Source organism: Pristis pectinata, chromosome 3, assembly GCF_009764475.1.
Source record: "Pristis pectinata isolate sPriPec2 chromosome 3, sPriPec2.1.pri, whole genome shotgun sequence".
NCBI classification, from domain to species: Eukaryota; Metazoa; Chordata; class Chondrichthyes; order Rhinopristiformes; family Pristidae; genus Pristis; species Pristis pectinata.
In genome coordinates, this window is record NC_067407.1 from 89,272,322 (window position 1) to 89,290,682 (window position 18,361).

General features: G+C 42.1%; 1 protein-coding gene across 1 annotated transcript in view; it reads left to right on the top strand.

Moving 5' to 3' along the window:
* Window positions 1-17,932, top strand: part of ism1 (isthmin 1) — a 79,912-nt gene extending 61,980 nt beyond the window's left edge. The window contains exons 5-6 of the mRNA XM_052011058.1: window positions 10,907-10,996; window positions 16,669-17,932. Coding sequence (XP_051867018.1) covers window positions 10,907-10,996; window positions 16,669-17,186 — 608 coding nt within the window. The 3' untranslated portion in view covers window positions 17,187-17,932. The remainder of the gene's footprint in view (window positions 1-10,906; window positions 10,997-16,668) is intronic.
* The last annotated feature ends 429 nt before the right edge of the window (window positions 17,933-18,361 follow it).

Here is an 18,361-nt window from a genome sequence, read left to right on the forward strand (position 1 = left end):
GTGAAAATGCAAGAAAGGGAAAAGTGGCCATCTTCTATGGGTTGGACATGCTGTGAGTGACCCAGGCCACCGGGACATGCAGGTAATCAAAGAGCCAGTGGCCATGGCATGCAGCTTAGAATTTGAACAAAGAGTCTGTAAAGAGTGAAGAAAGAACCACTGTTGTGGTTTCCATTATTCTAACTATTAGAAAGGGAGGCTGGTGGATAATGTGTGTAAGGCACCAATGTCACATGACACCATATTGCTGAGTCCTGCACAATATGCTCCTGAATGGCAAAAGCTCCTATTTATGACAGCAATGCAGAAAATGTGTCATGCATGAACTATGACATCGCTAGGTGTGCAATTTTAGAGTCATCAGTCATGCCAAGGTGAATTACACACAGAAATGCTCATATCAATTTCTCAATGAGCACAATTTCATTTGGAAATGATCAGAAGCCAATCCAACCTGGTGAAGATAAACCTTATGCACGCAAAAGTGTGTGCAAATGCTTCCAGTTTCCAGACTAACAAATTGATCTTGCATCTTTTACATAGGAAAAATGTTGCAGTGCTGTGAACTGGTGCAATCAGACAAAAAAAATTGCCGGCTGTCATAGACTTTCATTGATCCTGAATGATTAAAAATGAAATGACAAACTGTACCATTCAAGTTACACAATTTTTATAAAAGATCAACCAACAACACTTCTAAATATCTAAAAACACTAAAGAAAAAACAAATAATTAAATAAAACTGTATGCTGTTCTTTGTATCCTGCAGCCTTACAATCCCCACCACAAAGAATGGGCTCACAGATCCTGAAGCAGATGTAACGTGGCATAAGTGCTGGGAAATCTCAGCAAACTCATGCTCTGCCACTGAGCTCCATAAAGCTTTAGAACTATTCAGGGGTGGAGCACAGTCAGGGGATTGTTAGTGGAGCTCAGCCAGTAAGTCTGGGACATGCATGCTGGTGTGGGAGTACCAAAACTTTCTGGCACCTCTGCTCAGAAATGCCATCAAGTTTCTTGTGCCTGTAATACCCTACAAAGTTCAGCCAGGGTGTTAGGGCAATGACCAAATACTTAAGCTTAAACTTAAAGCTCTTTGGCTTAAAGGAGGGAAAAGCAGGTACAGAGACAGAAGTTTAGGGAGGAAATTCCTGAGGTTGTCATTGGCAGTTGAAGGTACTTGGGTATGTGCAAGGGGCTAGAATTGGAAGAGAGTGGATTTCTTGCGAGATGTTGGGATGGAGGACATTACTGAGAAAAGGCAGAGTGACATTATGAGGGCATTTGAAATGAGAAGGAAAATACACGTCCACCCAAACCAAAGCGCCAGATATAGGGAACATCAGTTTGACACATGAGCTAAAGGTTAATGTCTCTAACATTTCAATATTACACACTGGATATCAATCCTTGGGAAGCATTAGATGAAGATTTTGGGAATCTTGAAGTCTCCCTTGGGAAAGGGCATTTGGCTCAGTCATGGAATTCCCTGCTTCTCAGTTCCATTGCCTTTATGGGGATGAGCAATAAAAACAGAATGCTGGAAATACTCAACAGATCTAGTACCGTCTATGGAGAGAAAAGCCACAGACTCGACATCTCAGGTCAATGACATTTCATCAGAATCTGACCTGACTTGCTGAGTATTTCTAGCATCGTCTGTTTTTATTTTAGATTCCCAGTGTCTGCAGTATTATGTTATGGGAAGGGGCAAATTTAGCTTAAAGAATTCTGGATGCTCCTTGTTTAGCCCTTGCCTGAATGGACATTCTCCAAATGGATTGTGCAACCTCTCATTATCTTGGTTTCTTCATTTTTCACAAATCCATCCATGATTCTATGATGAAGCAATGAAATGTGTAAGATGGAAAGAAGTAAGTTGCTTTACATAGTGCTTTCCATGACACAGGTCACCTAGAGGCTTTACAGCCAGTACACAGGACTTTAAATTCTCCAGCATTTGGAGGGGTGCATACTTAATATTATAAAGCAACTACATGCTTATGACTCCATATTCTTACATTACATATCTTTATTAGGTTGATTCTGGGGGGCTCGGGGGGGGGGGTGGAATTCATGTCCCTCTTGCTCAGTCTTTCTCACCCCTCCCCCCCCCACTTTTCCACCATTTTCATACAACCCTGTTTGGAGTCAATGAGCTTTCTGTCGTTGTGTAGGCACTGTTGTATGTAGGACAGCCAATTTCACACAGCAGGATTCTACAAATAGCAGTTAAGTTAAAACGTGTCAGTTGTTAAGGGGTGAATATTGGACAGGACATGGGATAACTCCACTGCTGTTCCTCAGCTAGCATATTTGCTTCACTTGTGTCCATTTGAGAGGCCAGACAAGGGCTGGAAATTCAATCACACAATTCTGGGGAAAAAAAATTGCACAGCCATTGAATAGCTATTAAATAGTTATTTCTGAGTCCCTTAGCACCCACTGGGAAATTTGTCTCCCCATTTCTCATCAAGGTTTTCACTCTCTTGCACGTTTTTTCCCAGCATAGTTCTCTCCCAGATGACGTCAACAATAATGTAACATGCAAAATTTGTTTTCACTAGGCTGGAAAGTTACAGTTCTTATTTGCTTACTGAACATTTAGGTTTCACTAATCACATTTTCTCTGAAACTCTTAAAAACTACTCAAATTTTCTCTTAAGAAGCATTCTGCATCTGGGACCTCTTAGAACCTCAGAGTTACAGTCAGTCATAGAAATGCAGAGCACAGAAATGGGCCCTTCAGCCCACCTTGTCCCTGCCGACGGTGATGCCTGTCCACATAAATCCCATTTGCCCACATTAGGCCTGTATCCGTCTTCTTTCCTATCTAAAGTATCTGTCCCAAACACCTTTTTAAATGTTGTAATTGTATCTGCCTCCACCGCCTCCTTTAGCAGCTTGTTCCAGATATTTACCACCCTCCATGTGGAAAAACATACTCCTCAGATACCCTATAAATTTGTCCTCTCTCACCTTAAACCTGTGTCCTCTAGTTATAGACTTGCTGCCCTGGGAAAAAGATTCTGACTATCTATCCTATGCCCCTCATAATTTTATAAATTTCCATAAGGTCACCCCTCAGCCTCCTATGTTCCAGTGAGAGTAAATAATCTCTCTTTATAACTACAGCCCTCCCCAGGCAACATCCTGGTGAATCTCTTCTGCACTCTCTCTGTTGCTACTACATCCTTCCTGCAGTGTGGTGAACAGAACTGTACACAATACTCCAAGTGTGGGATATAATCAATGTTTTGTACAGCTGCAACATGTCATTGCCAACTCTCATACTCAATGCATCTGCTATGAATGCCTTTTTCTCAACCTTATCTACTTGTGTCACCACTTTCAGGGAACTATGGATTTGCACCCCAAGGTTTCTCTATACGTCAATGATCCTAAGGTCCCTGCCATTTACTCATAATGTCCAATCAGAATTTGATCTCCCAAAGTGCATAATTTTACACACGTCTGGATTAAATTTCATCTATCACTGCTGCACCCAACTTCCCAGCTGATCTGTATCCCACCATGTCCTTGGACAACCTTCTTTGTTATCTGTGCCTCCACCAATTTATGTGTCATCTGCAAACTTACTAATCATACACCCTATATTCTCATCCAATATTTATATGCAACAAAGATCCCAGCACTTGTTACAGATTTCCAGAGAAACATCCATTCACCACTACCTTGTGCCTCCTATTACCCTGTCAATTTTGGAATCAGTTTTGCCAAAACACCTCAGATCCTTTGTGCTTTAACCTTCTATACCAGTTACATCTTCTGGACCTTGGGTTCATTCCAGGCTGCTGCTACTGATCACTGACTTCTTAATAGAGCTAAGAAAGCAACATGGATCTATAATCCAGGGTCTCTGATTAAAGTCTTAATTGATAGACACTACTTCAAACAGTGCTGTGCTTGGCTAGATTATATCCTGGAGTGGGACTTGAACCCATAACCTTCTGATTCCATGATGAGAGTACTATCCTAACACCAAGCCAAATCTGATATCTACCATCTGTATAAAGTTTTTAAAGGAAAACAGCTTTTGACCAGATTCAAGAACCGGTATTGATCTTTGAGAGGCAACATCATAGCATTAATACATTTCCTATTGGAAAGTTGCTTTCTGATGAGTTTTACTGTGCTGCTTCCTGAAGAAAAGCATAAAGGACTTTGGCAAGAAAGCCAATGAGGAGCTTGGAGAAAGCCTCATCTTTCCGGTACTCCAACCAGAACACCAAAGTAATGACTGTGTGAATAACTTCCCTTTACTTTTTATGTGTTTTTTTAAAAAATTGGTTGAAGGGAACAATTTCCTATTGAACAGCTGCATGATTAAATTGCCCATTTAGACACCAACAACAGGAAATTTAAAATTTCCATTTTTCTGATAAGACTCCACCTGCCTTCCCAAGTAGATGAAGAAAGTTAAACAGTGTTTTTCTTTGAGGATAAGGAAGTTTTCCGCAATTTCCTGGGTAATTTTCATCCCTCAACTAAAAAATATTGGAGAAGCTAATCATGTATTTAACAGCATACCAAGATCCCACAAGATCCCAAACTGATTGTTGTGTTTCTAACATCACAACAGTGAGTACCTTCTGGAAGTATATTGGCTATAGAGTGTTTTGGGAAGTTCTAGGTATATAATTATATGTTCTTTGTCAAGAGGAAAAAAAATCAAAAGACAGTCTTAATCAAAGCATAAAGGGGGAAGTTTTTCACTGAGATCTGGAATCTTCAGATCCTCTCTGTGTATTCATTCTTTGTGCTCCAGTTCCGAGAATCTTACAAACAAGATCATGGAGGAAGTAGGAGTCAAAGAGCATGGAATCAGGCCCTTCAGCCCATCAAGTTCACACCAACCATTAAGCATTCATTTGCACTATTCCCATATTTTTTCTCCACACATTCCCATCCACTTTGCTCGAAGTCTACCACTCACCTACACACCAGGAGCAACTGTCAATGGCTAATTAACCTACCAACCTGCATGTCTTTGGATGTGAGAGGAAACCGGAGCACCCAGAGGAAACCCACACAGTCACAGGGAGAATGTGCAAACTCCACATAGACTACCTGAGCTCAGGATTGAACCTGGTCACTGCAGCTATAAGGTAGCAACTCTACCAGCTGCAACACAGTGCCACCCAAGTTTGTTAACTGTCAATGAACCATATAAGTGAAGCAACATCTGGCTTGTGGACCTTCTGAAACTGAGCTTTAACTGTAAGCTGGTTGTTCAGCTCAAGGTAATGTCTCAGCTGGAGATACCAATCTGGTACAACTGCTACCTTCTGACAGCTTGGCTTGAGAAAGAATCTGATTGTTATGGAAGGGCTCTCCCCTCACATTGTGAATACAACAGATGCAAGTGGAGTAAAATCAGTAAAGGCTAAAAATGCCCATCAAATCAGGCAGCATCAATGGCAAGAGGAACAATGTGAATGCTTCAGACTTTCCATCAGAATTCAACCAAGTGGAGTCACTCTGGAACTATTTGAATAGTCAAGATTGTCACTCAGTGAATTATTGAGCAAGTGCAGCACTGTTGAAAGTGTCAAGAAATCATAGAGCAGTACAGCACAGAAACAGGCCCTTCAGCCCACCACATCCATGCTGACCTTTTTACCCATCTACACTAGTCCCATTTGCCCGCATTAGGACCATACCCTTCTGTGCCTTACCTAGTTAAGTGTCTCTCTAAGTTCCTCTTAAATGTAATGATTGTATCTATTCCCTCACCTCCTCTGGCAGCATGTCCATATATCAATCATTCTTTGTATAATTTAGAAAAAAACCTTGACCCTCAGATACCCTTTCAGACTCCTTCCACTCACCTTAAACTTATGCTCTCTTATTTTTGATACCCCTACCGTGGGAGAAAGAGTTTGACTATCTACCTTATCTATTGTCTCTCATAATCTTCTTCCCCCGCCCCCCACAGATGTTGCTCGACCAGTTGAGTTCCTTCAGCTGATTGTTTGTTGCTCCTTGTGCCTCCTTCTGGGTGCGCAGTACAGCTTCGCAAATCACAATGGCTATGTTACCTCTTCTTTCAGTGACATTGGTTGAAGAATAAATATTTGACTGAGGACACCAGGAGAATGGTACCAGAAGATGGAAAGCAAATAAAACTGCAGATGCTGGAATCTGAAACAAAAACACAGAAATGTTGGAAGAACTCAGCCAGTCAGGCAGTATCTGTGAAAGGAGAAACCAGTTATTGTTTCGGGTCAGGGACCTTCCTCAGAACTGGGGGAAAACTGGAGGGGTGACCTGAAACGTTAACTGGTTTATCTCTCTACAGATGCTGCTCGATTGACTGAGTTCTACCATTTCTGTTTTTGGTACGACGGGATCTTTTACATGAGGGTAATTGAGGCCCTACATGGGAATGTCAAGTTAGAGTTTTGTGCTCAGGCCTCTGGTGCAGGACCTGAACACACAGCCTTCTGACTCTGAGGCAAGAGTGCACTATGGTAAGATATTTGCTTGAGTGTTTCCTGGATCAGCTCATTTTCATATCCATTAGAGAAAATGATTAGTGGAAATCCAGTGCAAAATTGTAGGGAAATTCAGCACAGCTTTTAATGGATAGTTCTGGGTATCCTCCACTGGAAAAGCATAAAACATAAAATAAAGACATATGAATATAGCGAGCTGTTATATTACCAATATTTGTTTTACACTCTAGTTCAGAATGATCCCCTTTAACATCAAAACTGAATTCTAACCCAAGCTTCTTACAATTAAATGTGACCATTGGAGCATCGCTGATAAAAGCCAGTGGCATAATGTCTCTGTAATTAAGATTTTTTGAAGAAATGCAGTATGTGATCTTGTCAGTACCTCTTTCTTTAACCATAGGTATGAGCCTTGGGGTTAGGTGGAAATCAGCTATGGTTGTTGTGTGTTTTAGGGAACCTGATGTAAAGGGTAATCAAAAAAACTGCAGGTGATGTAAATGGTGTCTAGAGGAGTCAATGATGCCAGACATGATCTTGTGGTAGATGAAAACAACTGCACAGGATAGATCCAAATTGAAAAATAATCCCTTCCACTCTTAAGAGGTGCAGTGGTCTTAAGCTCCATGGTCCCTCTAAATGGTGACGCAAGAGATTTCAGATGCTGGAATCTGGAGCAACACGCAAAGTGCTAGAGGAACTCAGCAGGTCAGGCAGTATCCATGGAGGGAAATGGACCGATGACATTTCGTTATTCATTGCATCTGATGCTCCCATTGTGGCCTCCTCTACATCAGTGAGACTGAACCAGATTGGGTGACTACATCATCGAGCACCTTCGCTCCGTCCGCCATGGCTGCCTGGATCTCTCAGTGGCCAGCCATTTTAATTCTCCTTCCTATTCCCACACTGACATATCTGTCCTTGGCCTCCTCTACTTCCAAGTTGAGGCTAAACGCAAATTAGACGAACAGCACCTCATATTCCGCCTGGGTAGTCTCCAACCTGTCGACATTAAAATTGAATTTTCCAACTTCTAATAACTGCTCACCTTCTGTCTCTTTTTCTCTCTTCTCTCTCCTCCTGATCCAACTGACCCCCATCACCCACACACTCCGCCCACTGGTTCCCCTCCCTACCTCCCTCCCTTTACTCCATGCTCCACCCTCTCCTATCAGATTCCATCGTCTTCAGCCCTTTGTCATTTCCACCAATCATCTCCCAGCTTCTGATATCATTCCCACTCTCCCCCCTCCCACATCTGCCTATCACCGTCCTCACCCAGATCCATCTATCATCTGCCAGTTCTTGCTCCATCTCTTCCCTCCATCTTTCTAGACCGGCTAACTCCCCTCTATCTTTCAGTCTAGATGAAGAGTCACCCTGAAACATCGAATGCCCATCTCCCTCCATAGATGCTGCCTGACCCCCTGAGTTCCTCCAGCACTTAGTGTGATGGTCCCTCTAAATATGGGCAGCTGGCTTCTTTGATATTGGTATTGGTTTATTATTGTCACTTGTACCGAGGTACATCTTCCCCTCTCAGGTGATAAGATGCCACTTTCCACAACCATTTTCTAAGGCTATTTTAAAGAATTAGGTGTGGGTCAGCAGAAATTCCCACTTGCTCAATTTCCTTCTGTTAATTCAGGAATGCTTTCATAACCACTGCAAGGTATTTCCACCCCAGCACTGCAAGCATTGACATGCATTTCTTCATGATATGTTTGTTTCGAAAATATCTGGAGCATTGACTCAGGGTGGGGAAGGGATTAGGGAAGTGCGAGTCCCTCATGTCCAGGAAACTGGATGCTGCAGTAAGACTGCAGCAATGAAATAAAGCATTCCTGTGGCACCTCTCTTGGCCTCGGGACATTCTTGGAAACTTTGCAGCCAATGAAGCACTGCTGAAGTGTAGTCGTTGTTTAAAGGAGGAAGTGCAGCAGCCAAAGTGCACTTGTCAATGTGATAATGAGCAGATAATCTCTTTGGTGATGCTGATTGATGGATTAATACTGGCCAGGAGATTGGAGTTCAATGTCTGGGCCAATATTAATCCATCAAACAAGGGGCTATTACAAAGACTCCTGCTCATCTTGGTAATAGTCCCCTGGAATTTTCTGCAGCTGCCTGACAAGCCAGACAGGACTGCAGTTTCAACACTTGGCACCTCTGATGGTGCAGCAGGCCCTCAGTATTACACTTTGATGGCAGCCCAGATTTCATTGCTTGGAATGGGGTTGGAAACCACACCCATCTGACTTGGCATTGCCCACTGACCCACAGCTGACACCACGGGAGCTCAAATTTTTCCAGTGTCTCCAAAATAAACAAATTACTCCCACTGACAAGAGATTTGAAATTAATTTCTGCTGGCGGTGTTGCCTTGTGTTCATTTGTCCAGAGGAAAATTATTCCCATTGGCTTAAGGTAAACTGCCCTGCCGAAAGGCTGTCAGTACTGTTTGTGCACGTTGGAGAACTCTGGTGTGCAGTCCATCAGTCATTCTGTCCTTAAAAATCAATGGAGGAAGATTACAGCCTGCATACTCATGATCTATCAATATAACATGGCTGCATGCAAAATTCTTTCCATGGCTCAGAGCCTCATAACATTTACCCTTTATGTTCCAGGTTGAAGAAAACATTGGCTCTGTGTTGCACGTTATTTTCACTTTTTAAAATTCCAAAATGTTATTCCTGCTGGAGAAGACCAAACCAAATCCAACTTTTGTAGTTTCCATCATCGAATGCACAGCATATATTACACACCTCAGACCCAGTAATTTAGCTCTAGTTCCTCTTTAAGGACTTTCTAACTAATTACTAAGTAACTCCTTTTGTACTCTTACCAATTAAGGTTTCTGCAAAAGGTTCAAAGGGAAACTGTGGTGGCCAAGGCATTATTACAACTTTGAAAATATGTACGAGTTACTAATTTTCTTCTTATAGAACTGAAGAGAGCGTTTAAGCTTTTCATGGTTTGAATACTAAATTATAGATAGTTGATGCAATTTTTACATCCAACGTTAGGCTCCCCTTTTGAGCGCAGCTGTTCTCGGAGCAGTTCCGCTCCAGAGCTTTGAGCACGAAAATCAGGGCAGACATCCAGCGTAGGTCTCGATTACCACCTTAGGGTATGTAAAATGTCTCATCGCTCCACTGTAGAGACAGTTATTCATTATTAACTATGGCTCAGTGGCCACTGAGTCAGAAGTTTGTGGGCTTAAGGCCTACTTCAGACACTTGAGCACAAAATCCATCCGATAGAGCAAGGACCTTGTTCTCTCAGGGGTCCTGGCCAAAATTTATCTCTCAGGCAACACCACTAGGACAGAGTGTCTGGCTCTTTATCTCACTGCTGATTGTAGGAGCCTGCTATGGTCAATTTGGCTGCTACATTTTTACAGTGACTACACTTCAAAAGTCCTTTATTGATTGTATAAATATTTGGGATGTCATGAAAGGCGCTCCATATAAATGCAAGTACTTTCTTCTTTCAGACTAATGCAACTAATGAGAAAGTAAAGTCTTTTAGCAGGCGCATTACAAAAATCCATATGGTCTTTGTTCTGCCTGCTTTAGTGAAAACGGAACTGGCTAAATCCAACCATATTTAGACAGCACAGCAATCTGAATTAGAACCTATCAATTGCTAAAATAATTCAAGACGTTTTAATCAACCTTACTTTCTTCCCAACTCTTTATTCTTGAACTGCGCCTTCAGCTAATTGCACCAAAGTGTGTGGGTGGAAGTAGGTGGGAAAGTTCCCTCTTGACCATTTCAAAAAGCAGAATGTTACACTGTCATCAAATCTACTAATTAGCAACTAGTTAGCAAACTGGCAAACCTCCAATCGATGCTGCTGATCAGCAGCTTAGAGACGTGAACTTCCAAACCCTGGCTTGTCAAGGCACCAATCATATTTTTTTCCTGACCAGGCAACATAATTCAGGCTTTAATACACTCCCTCATGACAGCAGTGGCTCAGTAGGTATCAGTTTTACCTGAGTCAAATGGTTGTGGTGGCCAATTTGTTGCTCTGTTGGGGATGGTCCTTAAATTGAGGTGTTAAATTCTGTAGCCCTCTCAGCATATATAAAATATCACAAGGCACTATTTGAAGAGTAGGATTTATCCCTGGTATCCTGCCTAATATTCAACGAACAATCGCTATCACCAGATTACCTGGTCATTTATCACATCACTGTTTGTGGGAGCTTGCCATATGCTAATTGGTTACAATGTTTCCTGTAGTACAGTGACTACACTTCAGAAGGACTTTGTTGGATGCAAGTGCTTTAATAGTCCAGACAATTAAGATGGGTGCCATAGAAATACAGGTTTTGCTTCCCTCTCCCCCTCTTTAAATATTCCAGTTAATGATTTAAAACTTTTTTTGTTTCCCAACCCTCTCTCCTCCCAAGGAATTGAAGACACTTTCAAGACTGCTGCTACAGAAATGAGTCTAATGGCTGGAGGTGAAGACATAAATGCCACAGAATTGTTTGGAATAGGTAAGATGCTAGTTTTGCCCAATGTGAGGTACGAAGGGATGTAAATAGGTTTATAAAATGGGTAAAATTGTGGCAATATGATTACATTTAGAGGCAAGTGTGAAGTCATCCAAGCTGGATGTGAAAAGATTAAATACTAGTATTTTCTAAATGTTGAAAGCTTGAAGCAGTGGACGTCCAATGAGATTCAAGCATCCTTCTACATAGATCATTGAGGGGTGAAGAAAAGTTTTAAAAGGTGAATAGAACATCTCAAGGACAGGATCACAAGGGAAAAGATATTATTGCTAGGCCATAGAAAGCTGTGGCTAGAATATACTTGGAGTACTGAGAGCAGTTCTAGGCACTGCGCCTCAGGAAGGATAAGTTCTCACTGGTGAGAGTGCAGAATCATGCCAGACAGCAAAAGTTTAATAACAAGGTATAACTGCACAGACTTGGGTGGTATTTGCTGGAACTTAGAAGGGTGAAGAGTGATTTGATGAAATCCTCTTCAAGGAATTCAGACTTAAAAGGTAGACAGTAAGGAAGTATTTCCACTGATTAAGGAATCTTGAACTCGGAAATGTTGTCTTAAATTAGAAATGAGCCTTTCCTATATGAAGTTCGGAAACTCATCTACACACAAAGTGTGTTTGATTTTTGGAACCCTCTTCTATATTTGCCATTTGCTAAACTTAATTTCAAATTGGATAGACAATTGTAAGCAAATATATTGAAGGATAAAGGGAAAAGGCTGGTTTACGGAGTTAGTATATATAAGAGCTACGATCTCATCAAATGTAGAACAGCTTTGCGAGGTAAATGGTCTACTTGTGTTTCTACGTTATCTCCAAGGATTATGAAGCTGGTAACATGGCAGTGTAATCAACCTTACTTTATCGATATTTATCCAGGTGTTGTTGAGACTCTGGTATCTTTAGAGATGTCTATCTTTGCAATACAAAAAGTAGGAAACTTTTCCTTTCATCTTTGACACTGTATTGTTACAAACTGCCTGAAGTAAAAACTGAATCATGGAGATGTCAGGTGTATGTTAAGTCACAGAAGAATTGACACATAACAGTTGTTTACCTGTGGACAACACCTCTTGAAATATGTGTTTCCCTTATGCAAGAACTGGTTATGCATATGAAAATAAGTGCTCTATTTGTAAGGCTTTAATTAACAGGGTGGCATGGTAATGAAGGACATTAGGTTCCAAATGTGGCACACCCTGGGTGATTCAAAGTTGGACATCCCCATGGGTTGAGTCAGTGTTACCACTGTAAACTGATGTCATAATGAGAGCCACAGACTTCTCCATGTGGAAGATTTGAGAGGACGTAAGAGACAGATCCACTGCAGCAATCTTTGAGGATTTCCAAACACCTGATGGCGGAATGATATTGTAATTAAATTTGGAATAAGGGCTTATGTGAATGAGGTCAGCATTTATTACCCATCCCTACTTGCCCTTGAGAAAGCTGTGGTGGCCCACTGATGCCCTTGTAATGAAGGTAATCCCACAGGGAATGCCAGGTTTTGATCCAGTGGCTTTAAATAAAACAGGATTTTACTTCCAAATCAGCAAGGTATGCAGCTTGGACATTAATCCGCAGCTGATGACGTTCCTAAATGCCTGCTGCCTTTGTCCTTCTCAGTGATCGAGCTATCCCAGCACTGTTGAAGTTCACCTTACTGAGCTAACATTTTGAAGAGGGTACACAGTGTAACCGTGGTGCATCAGTAGAAGAGGGAATTAAAGTTTAGGGCCATGCAGGCAGGTTGCATTGTCCTGGATGGTGTTGAGCTTCTTCAGTATTGTCGGAGTCTCACCCATCCAGGCAAGTATTCCATCCTACTCTTGATATGTGCAATGTAGGTGAATGAAAGATTAGTAGGGATACAGAGTTTAATTTCAGGCAACATGGAGACAAATTTGAGGAGGATGGTGAATACAGGACTGAATACATTTGAATGCATGCAGTATATGAAATAAGGTAGATGAGCTCATAACACAGTTAGAAGTTGGCAGGTAATGATGTTGTGAGCATCACAGAGTCATGGTTGAAAGGAGATCACAGCCGGGAGCTAAATGTCCAAGGATACACATCCTATTGAAAAGACAGGTGGGCAGAAGGGGTGGGGTGGCTCTGCTGATAAAAAAACTGAAACCAAATCCCTAACAAGAAGTGACGTAGGATCAGAAGATGTAGAATTATTCTGGGTAGAGTTAAGAAACTGCAAGGGTACAAAGACCCTGATGGGAGTTATATACAGACCTCCAAATAGTAGCCAGGATATGGGGTACAAATTACAACAGGAGATAGAAAAGGCATGTAAAAAGGGCAATGTTATGATTTCAATATGCAGGTAGACTGGGAAAATTAGGTTGGTACTGGATCCCAAGAGAAGGAATTTGTAGAATGCCTCCAAGATGACTTTTTAGAGCAGCTTGTGGTTGAGCCCACTAGGGAAAAGGCAATTCTGGATTTGGTGTTGTGCAATGAACCAGATTTGATTAGGGAGATTAAAGTAAAGGAACCCTTAGGAGGCAGTGATCATTATATGATAAAATTCACCCTGCTGTTTGAGAAGGAGAAGCTAAAATCGGATGCATCAGTATTACAAATGAGTAAAGGTAACTGCAGAGGCTTGAGAGTGGAGCTGGCCAAAGATGATTGGAAGGAGACCCCAGCAGGGATGACGGTAGAGCAGCAATGACAGGAGGTTCTGGGAGTAATTCAGAAGATGCAGGATCAGTTCATCCCAAAGAAGAAGAAGCATTCTAAAGGGAGGATGAGGCAACCATGGCTGACAAGGGAAGTCAAAGGCAGCATAAAAGCAAAAGTGCGGGCATACAATATTGCAAAAATTGGTGGGAAGCTAGAGGATTGAGAACCAACAGAAGGCAACTAAGAAAGCAATAAGGGGAGAAAAGATGAAATATGAAGGTAAGCTAGCCAATAATATAAAAGAGGATACTAATAGTTTTTTTAGATATTTAAAGAGTAAAGGAGAGACAAGAGTGGACATTGGACCACTGGAAAATGACGCTGGAGAGGTAGTAATGGGGAACAAAGAAATGGCAGACGAAGTGCAAAAGTATTTTGTGTCAGTCTTCACTGTGAAAGACACCTGCAACATGCCAGAAATTCGGCAGAGTCGGAGGGGTGGGGGTGCAGAAGTGAGTGCAGTTGCTAAGGAGAAGGTGCTCGGGAAACTGAAAGATCTGAACATAGATAAGTCACCTGGACCAGATGGACTACACCCCAGGATTCTGAAGGAGGTAGCTGAAGAGATTGTGGAGGCATTAGTAGTGATCTATTAAGAATCACTAGATTCAGGGATGGTAAAAAGGGAGAGAGGCAAAAGACAGGAAATTATAGGCCAGTTAGCCTGACTTCAGTGGTTGGTAAGATGTTAGGGTCCATTATTAAGGATGAGGTTTCGGGGTACTTGGAAACTCATGATAAAATAGGCCAAAGTCAGCATGGTTTCCTTTAGGGGAAATCTTGCCTGACAAATCTGTTGGAATTCTTTGAGGCAGTAACAGGCAGGATAGACAAAGGAGAGTCAGAGGATGTTGTTTACATGGATTTTCAGAAGGCCTTTGACAAGGTACCACACATGAGGCTGCTAAACAAGATAGGAGCCCATGGAATTACAGGAAAGGTATGAGCATGGATAGAAGATTGACTGACTGGCAGAAGTCAAAGATTGGGAATAAAGGGGGCCTTTTCTGGTTGGCTGCCAGTGATCCGTGGTGTTCCTCAGGGGTCGGTATTGGGTCCATTACTTTTCACATTGTATGTTAATGATCTGGATGACAGAATTGATGGCTTTGTGGCCAAGTTTGTGGATGATACAAAGATAGGTGGAGGGGCAGGTAGTGTTGAGGAAGCAGGGAGTCTGCAGAAGGACTTAGACAGGTTGGGAGAATGGGCAAAGAAGTGGCAGATGGAATGCAGTGTAGGGAAGTGTATGGTCATGATCTTTCATAGAAGGAATAAAGGTGTAGAGCATTTTCTAAACAGGGGAAAAATTCAGAAATTGGAGGTGCAGAGGGACTTGGGAGTCCTAGTGCAGGATTCCCTAAAGGTTAACTTGCAGGTTGAGTCGATAGTAAGGAAGGCAAATGCAATGTTAGCATTCATTTCGAGAGGACTAGAATATAAAAGCAAGGATGTAATGCTGAGGCTTTATAAAGCGTCGGTCAGACCACATTTGGAGTATTGTGAGCAGTTTTGGGCCCCATATCTAAGGAAGGATGTACTGGCATTGGAGATGATCCAGAGGAAGTTTACAAGAATGATCCAGGGAATGAAAGGGTTTATGTACAAGGAGCATTTGACGGCTCTGGGACTGTACTTGGTGGAGTTTGGAAGGATGAGGGGGGATCTTGTTGAAACCTACGGAACATTGAAAGGCCTGGATAGAGTGGACGTGGAGAGGATGTTTCCAGTATTGGGAGAGTTTAGGACCAGAAGGCATAGCCTCAGAATAGAAGGACATCCCTTTAGAACAGAGATGAAGAGGAATTTCTTTAGCCAGAGGGTGGTGAATCTGTGGAATACATTGCCACAGACACTGTGGAGGCCAAGTCATTGGGTATCTTTAAAGCAGAAGTTGATAGGTTCTTGATTAGTAAGGGTGTCAAAGGTTACAGGGAGAAGGCAGGAGAATGGTGTTGAGAGGGAAAAATAAATCAACCATGATTGAATGGTGAACTAGGCTTGAAGGGCCGAATGGCCTAATTCTGCTCCTATGCCTTATGGTCTTAAGAGGTGAGTTATTTGCTGCAGAACACCCAGCTCTTGAACCCTCCAAATTTATGCAGCTGGTCAAGTTAAGTTTCTGGTCAATAGTGACCTCCCCTGGATGTTGACTATGGGTGATTGGGCAGTGGGATTCCTGTTGAATGTCAAAGGGTGTATGGAATTTGCAGCAACCTGTAGAGGCGCATTATTCATCTTCCTGTGCTTTGCAAGAAACATTGCAGTTCATCAGTGTTTCTGTGATCTTCCATCTTCCTTGTGAATGGAATCAAATTAACTGTATATTTTGAAATGGCTGTGGCATTTCCTACACACAAACTTGAGGATCAGAGTAATTAAAACTATTTGGGTAGCTATTTTTCACTTCTTCATTTTCAAGTGTGGAAGTCACTCCAACAAAATGCAGGAGATGTTGCCTCAATTCATCATTAATCTGGCACCAATAGCTTTTTTATTTAACAAGGCAAAGATGTTGAATGACGTGAAGCTAAGGAAGTTGGATAGAGTCGGGACACAGATCAGCTGTGATCTCACTGAATGGCGGAACAAACTCCAGTGTCTGGTTGTGTTTACGTGCTCCTACTAATTTTCAACGTAATGATCAATGGTTCTCAAGTAAGATTAAACATAAGTGAGACACAAGGTTGACATAGCAGTGTTTTCGATGTCTTTTTAAAAATCTTATCCTCAGAGCAGTGTTGTTCAATGTCATCACACCTGTCTGTGTACAACAAAACTGGAAAATGGCTCGACCTGCAAATGTTTCTGGGGATGATTATAGCGGTTCAATAATCGTGGGTTTCATGCAGGCCTTTCATGAACTGATACTCTACAATGGTGATAATGCCTCTTTAAATTGAATGCTAACATTATGAATATTCCCCTTTTCCTTACCAATCACCACCCAATCAGATACGGACAGCTGCGAAAGATGGATGAACTGTAAAAGTGAATTCCTAAAGAAATACATGCACAAAGTTGTGAACGATCTTCCCAGCTGCCCTTGCTCCTATCCAACTGAGATTGCCTACAGCACGACTGACATCTACGATCGAGCCAAACGCAAGGACTTTCGCTGGAAAGATGCAAGTGGTCCTAAAGAGCGTCTGGAAATTTACAAGCCAACCGCACGCTACTGCATTCGCTCTATGCTCTCCCTGGAAAGCACAACGCTGGCTGCCCAGCATTGTTGCTATGATGAGAACATGCAGCTCATCACGCGGGGTAAAGGCGGGGGGACTCCAAACCTCATCAGCACCGAGTTCTCAGCAGAGCTGCATTATAAAGTGGATATTCTTCCATGGATCATTTGCAAAGGGGACTGGAGCAGGTACAATGAGGTCAGGCCTCCAAATAATGGTCTAAAATGTACAGATAACCCTTCAGATGAAGTATACAAAAGACAGTTCCAGGAAGCCAGGGAGTATTAAAAGCAGGTTCTCTCCTGGGCGCGGATTAGTAGACTGAATACTCGCAGTCACTTTCTGGAGAAGCTATTTTGTTTCTATTTGAGGACAGACATCCAGTTCACTGGATTATGTGCACCCAAAGCATAAAAAATACCATACAACAGAGTTCAGTCACTTGGCACCTTGTCGATGCTTTCCTTTTGACTGCTCCAAACTTTTGAGGACCGTTTCTTTGGCAGCACTAGGCTCGTAGTTCAAAGGGAAAGCTTGTGCCCCTTTTCGAGTACAGGCAATCAAAGGGAAGCACATTTGTTTAATCTAATTCTGTTAGAGGGACTGGAGGGGGTGGGGGTGGGGAGTTGTTGGTGGAGACAACCCACAGCATTCAAAGCATTCTCTGGATTGGAGTCATTTTCAGTGAATCAAACTATAAACAAAGGAAGTGGCACTTTTAAGAGTTTCGGCCTTTTTTCCACATTGGTTTTCATTTGGTCTCGAAACCCCTCTAATTTGTTTATAAATTTTAGCCTATGTTGAATACAAAACATGTTACGGAAGATCTCGCTTTGTAAAGTTGAGTCATAGAGAATTTTCTTATTGAAACCTCTTTTAAACTATGTCATTCAGATTTTTAAAGTCTGCATTATTTTTGTACAGTATTTATTTGAGCCGCAGAGACACGCACACACTCTCACACACACAGTGCTTCATGTGGTTTGCTTATTTTAGATACCATCTGGACCGCGAGCCAGCTGAGCAAAGAAGAGAATAAGCAAGAGGATATTCATTAACCTTTATGAAAAGCAAATCTTAAAATAAATTGTATCTGAAATTTTCAAGTGTAAGCTGGAGGTTGTCCTTCCTCCTCCACACCTCGGCTCCCCATCCATTATTTCATGTGTGTGAAGTGTTTCAACCTGCGCCTTTTATCAGTGCCTCACTGTCAGACGGAGGCTCGTTCCCACAGGCGTTTGATCCGTGACTGCCTGCAGGGACCAGCTGTTGACCCTTCTGAGCAAAAACACACAGATCAGCTTCAGATGCGCTGGATTGCCAGGCATTCCAGTGCCGTCTAACCTGGCAGTCATTGCACCAATCGAGTCTATTTTTAATTTCTCCTCCGAAGCCACTGTTAGACTCCTCATTTTGTGGAGAGACAGCGGCACATGTTAAATTTCCGCTTCTTTCCTCCCTGT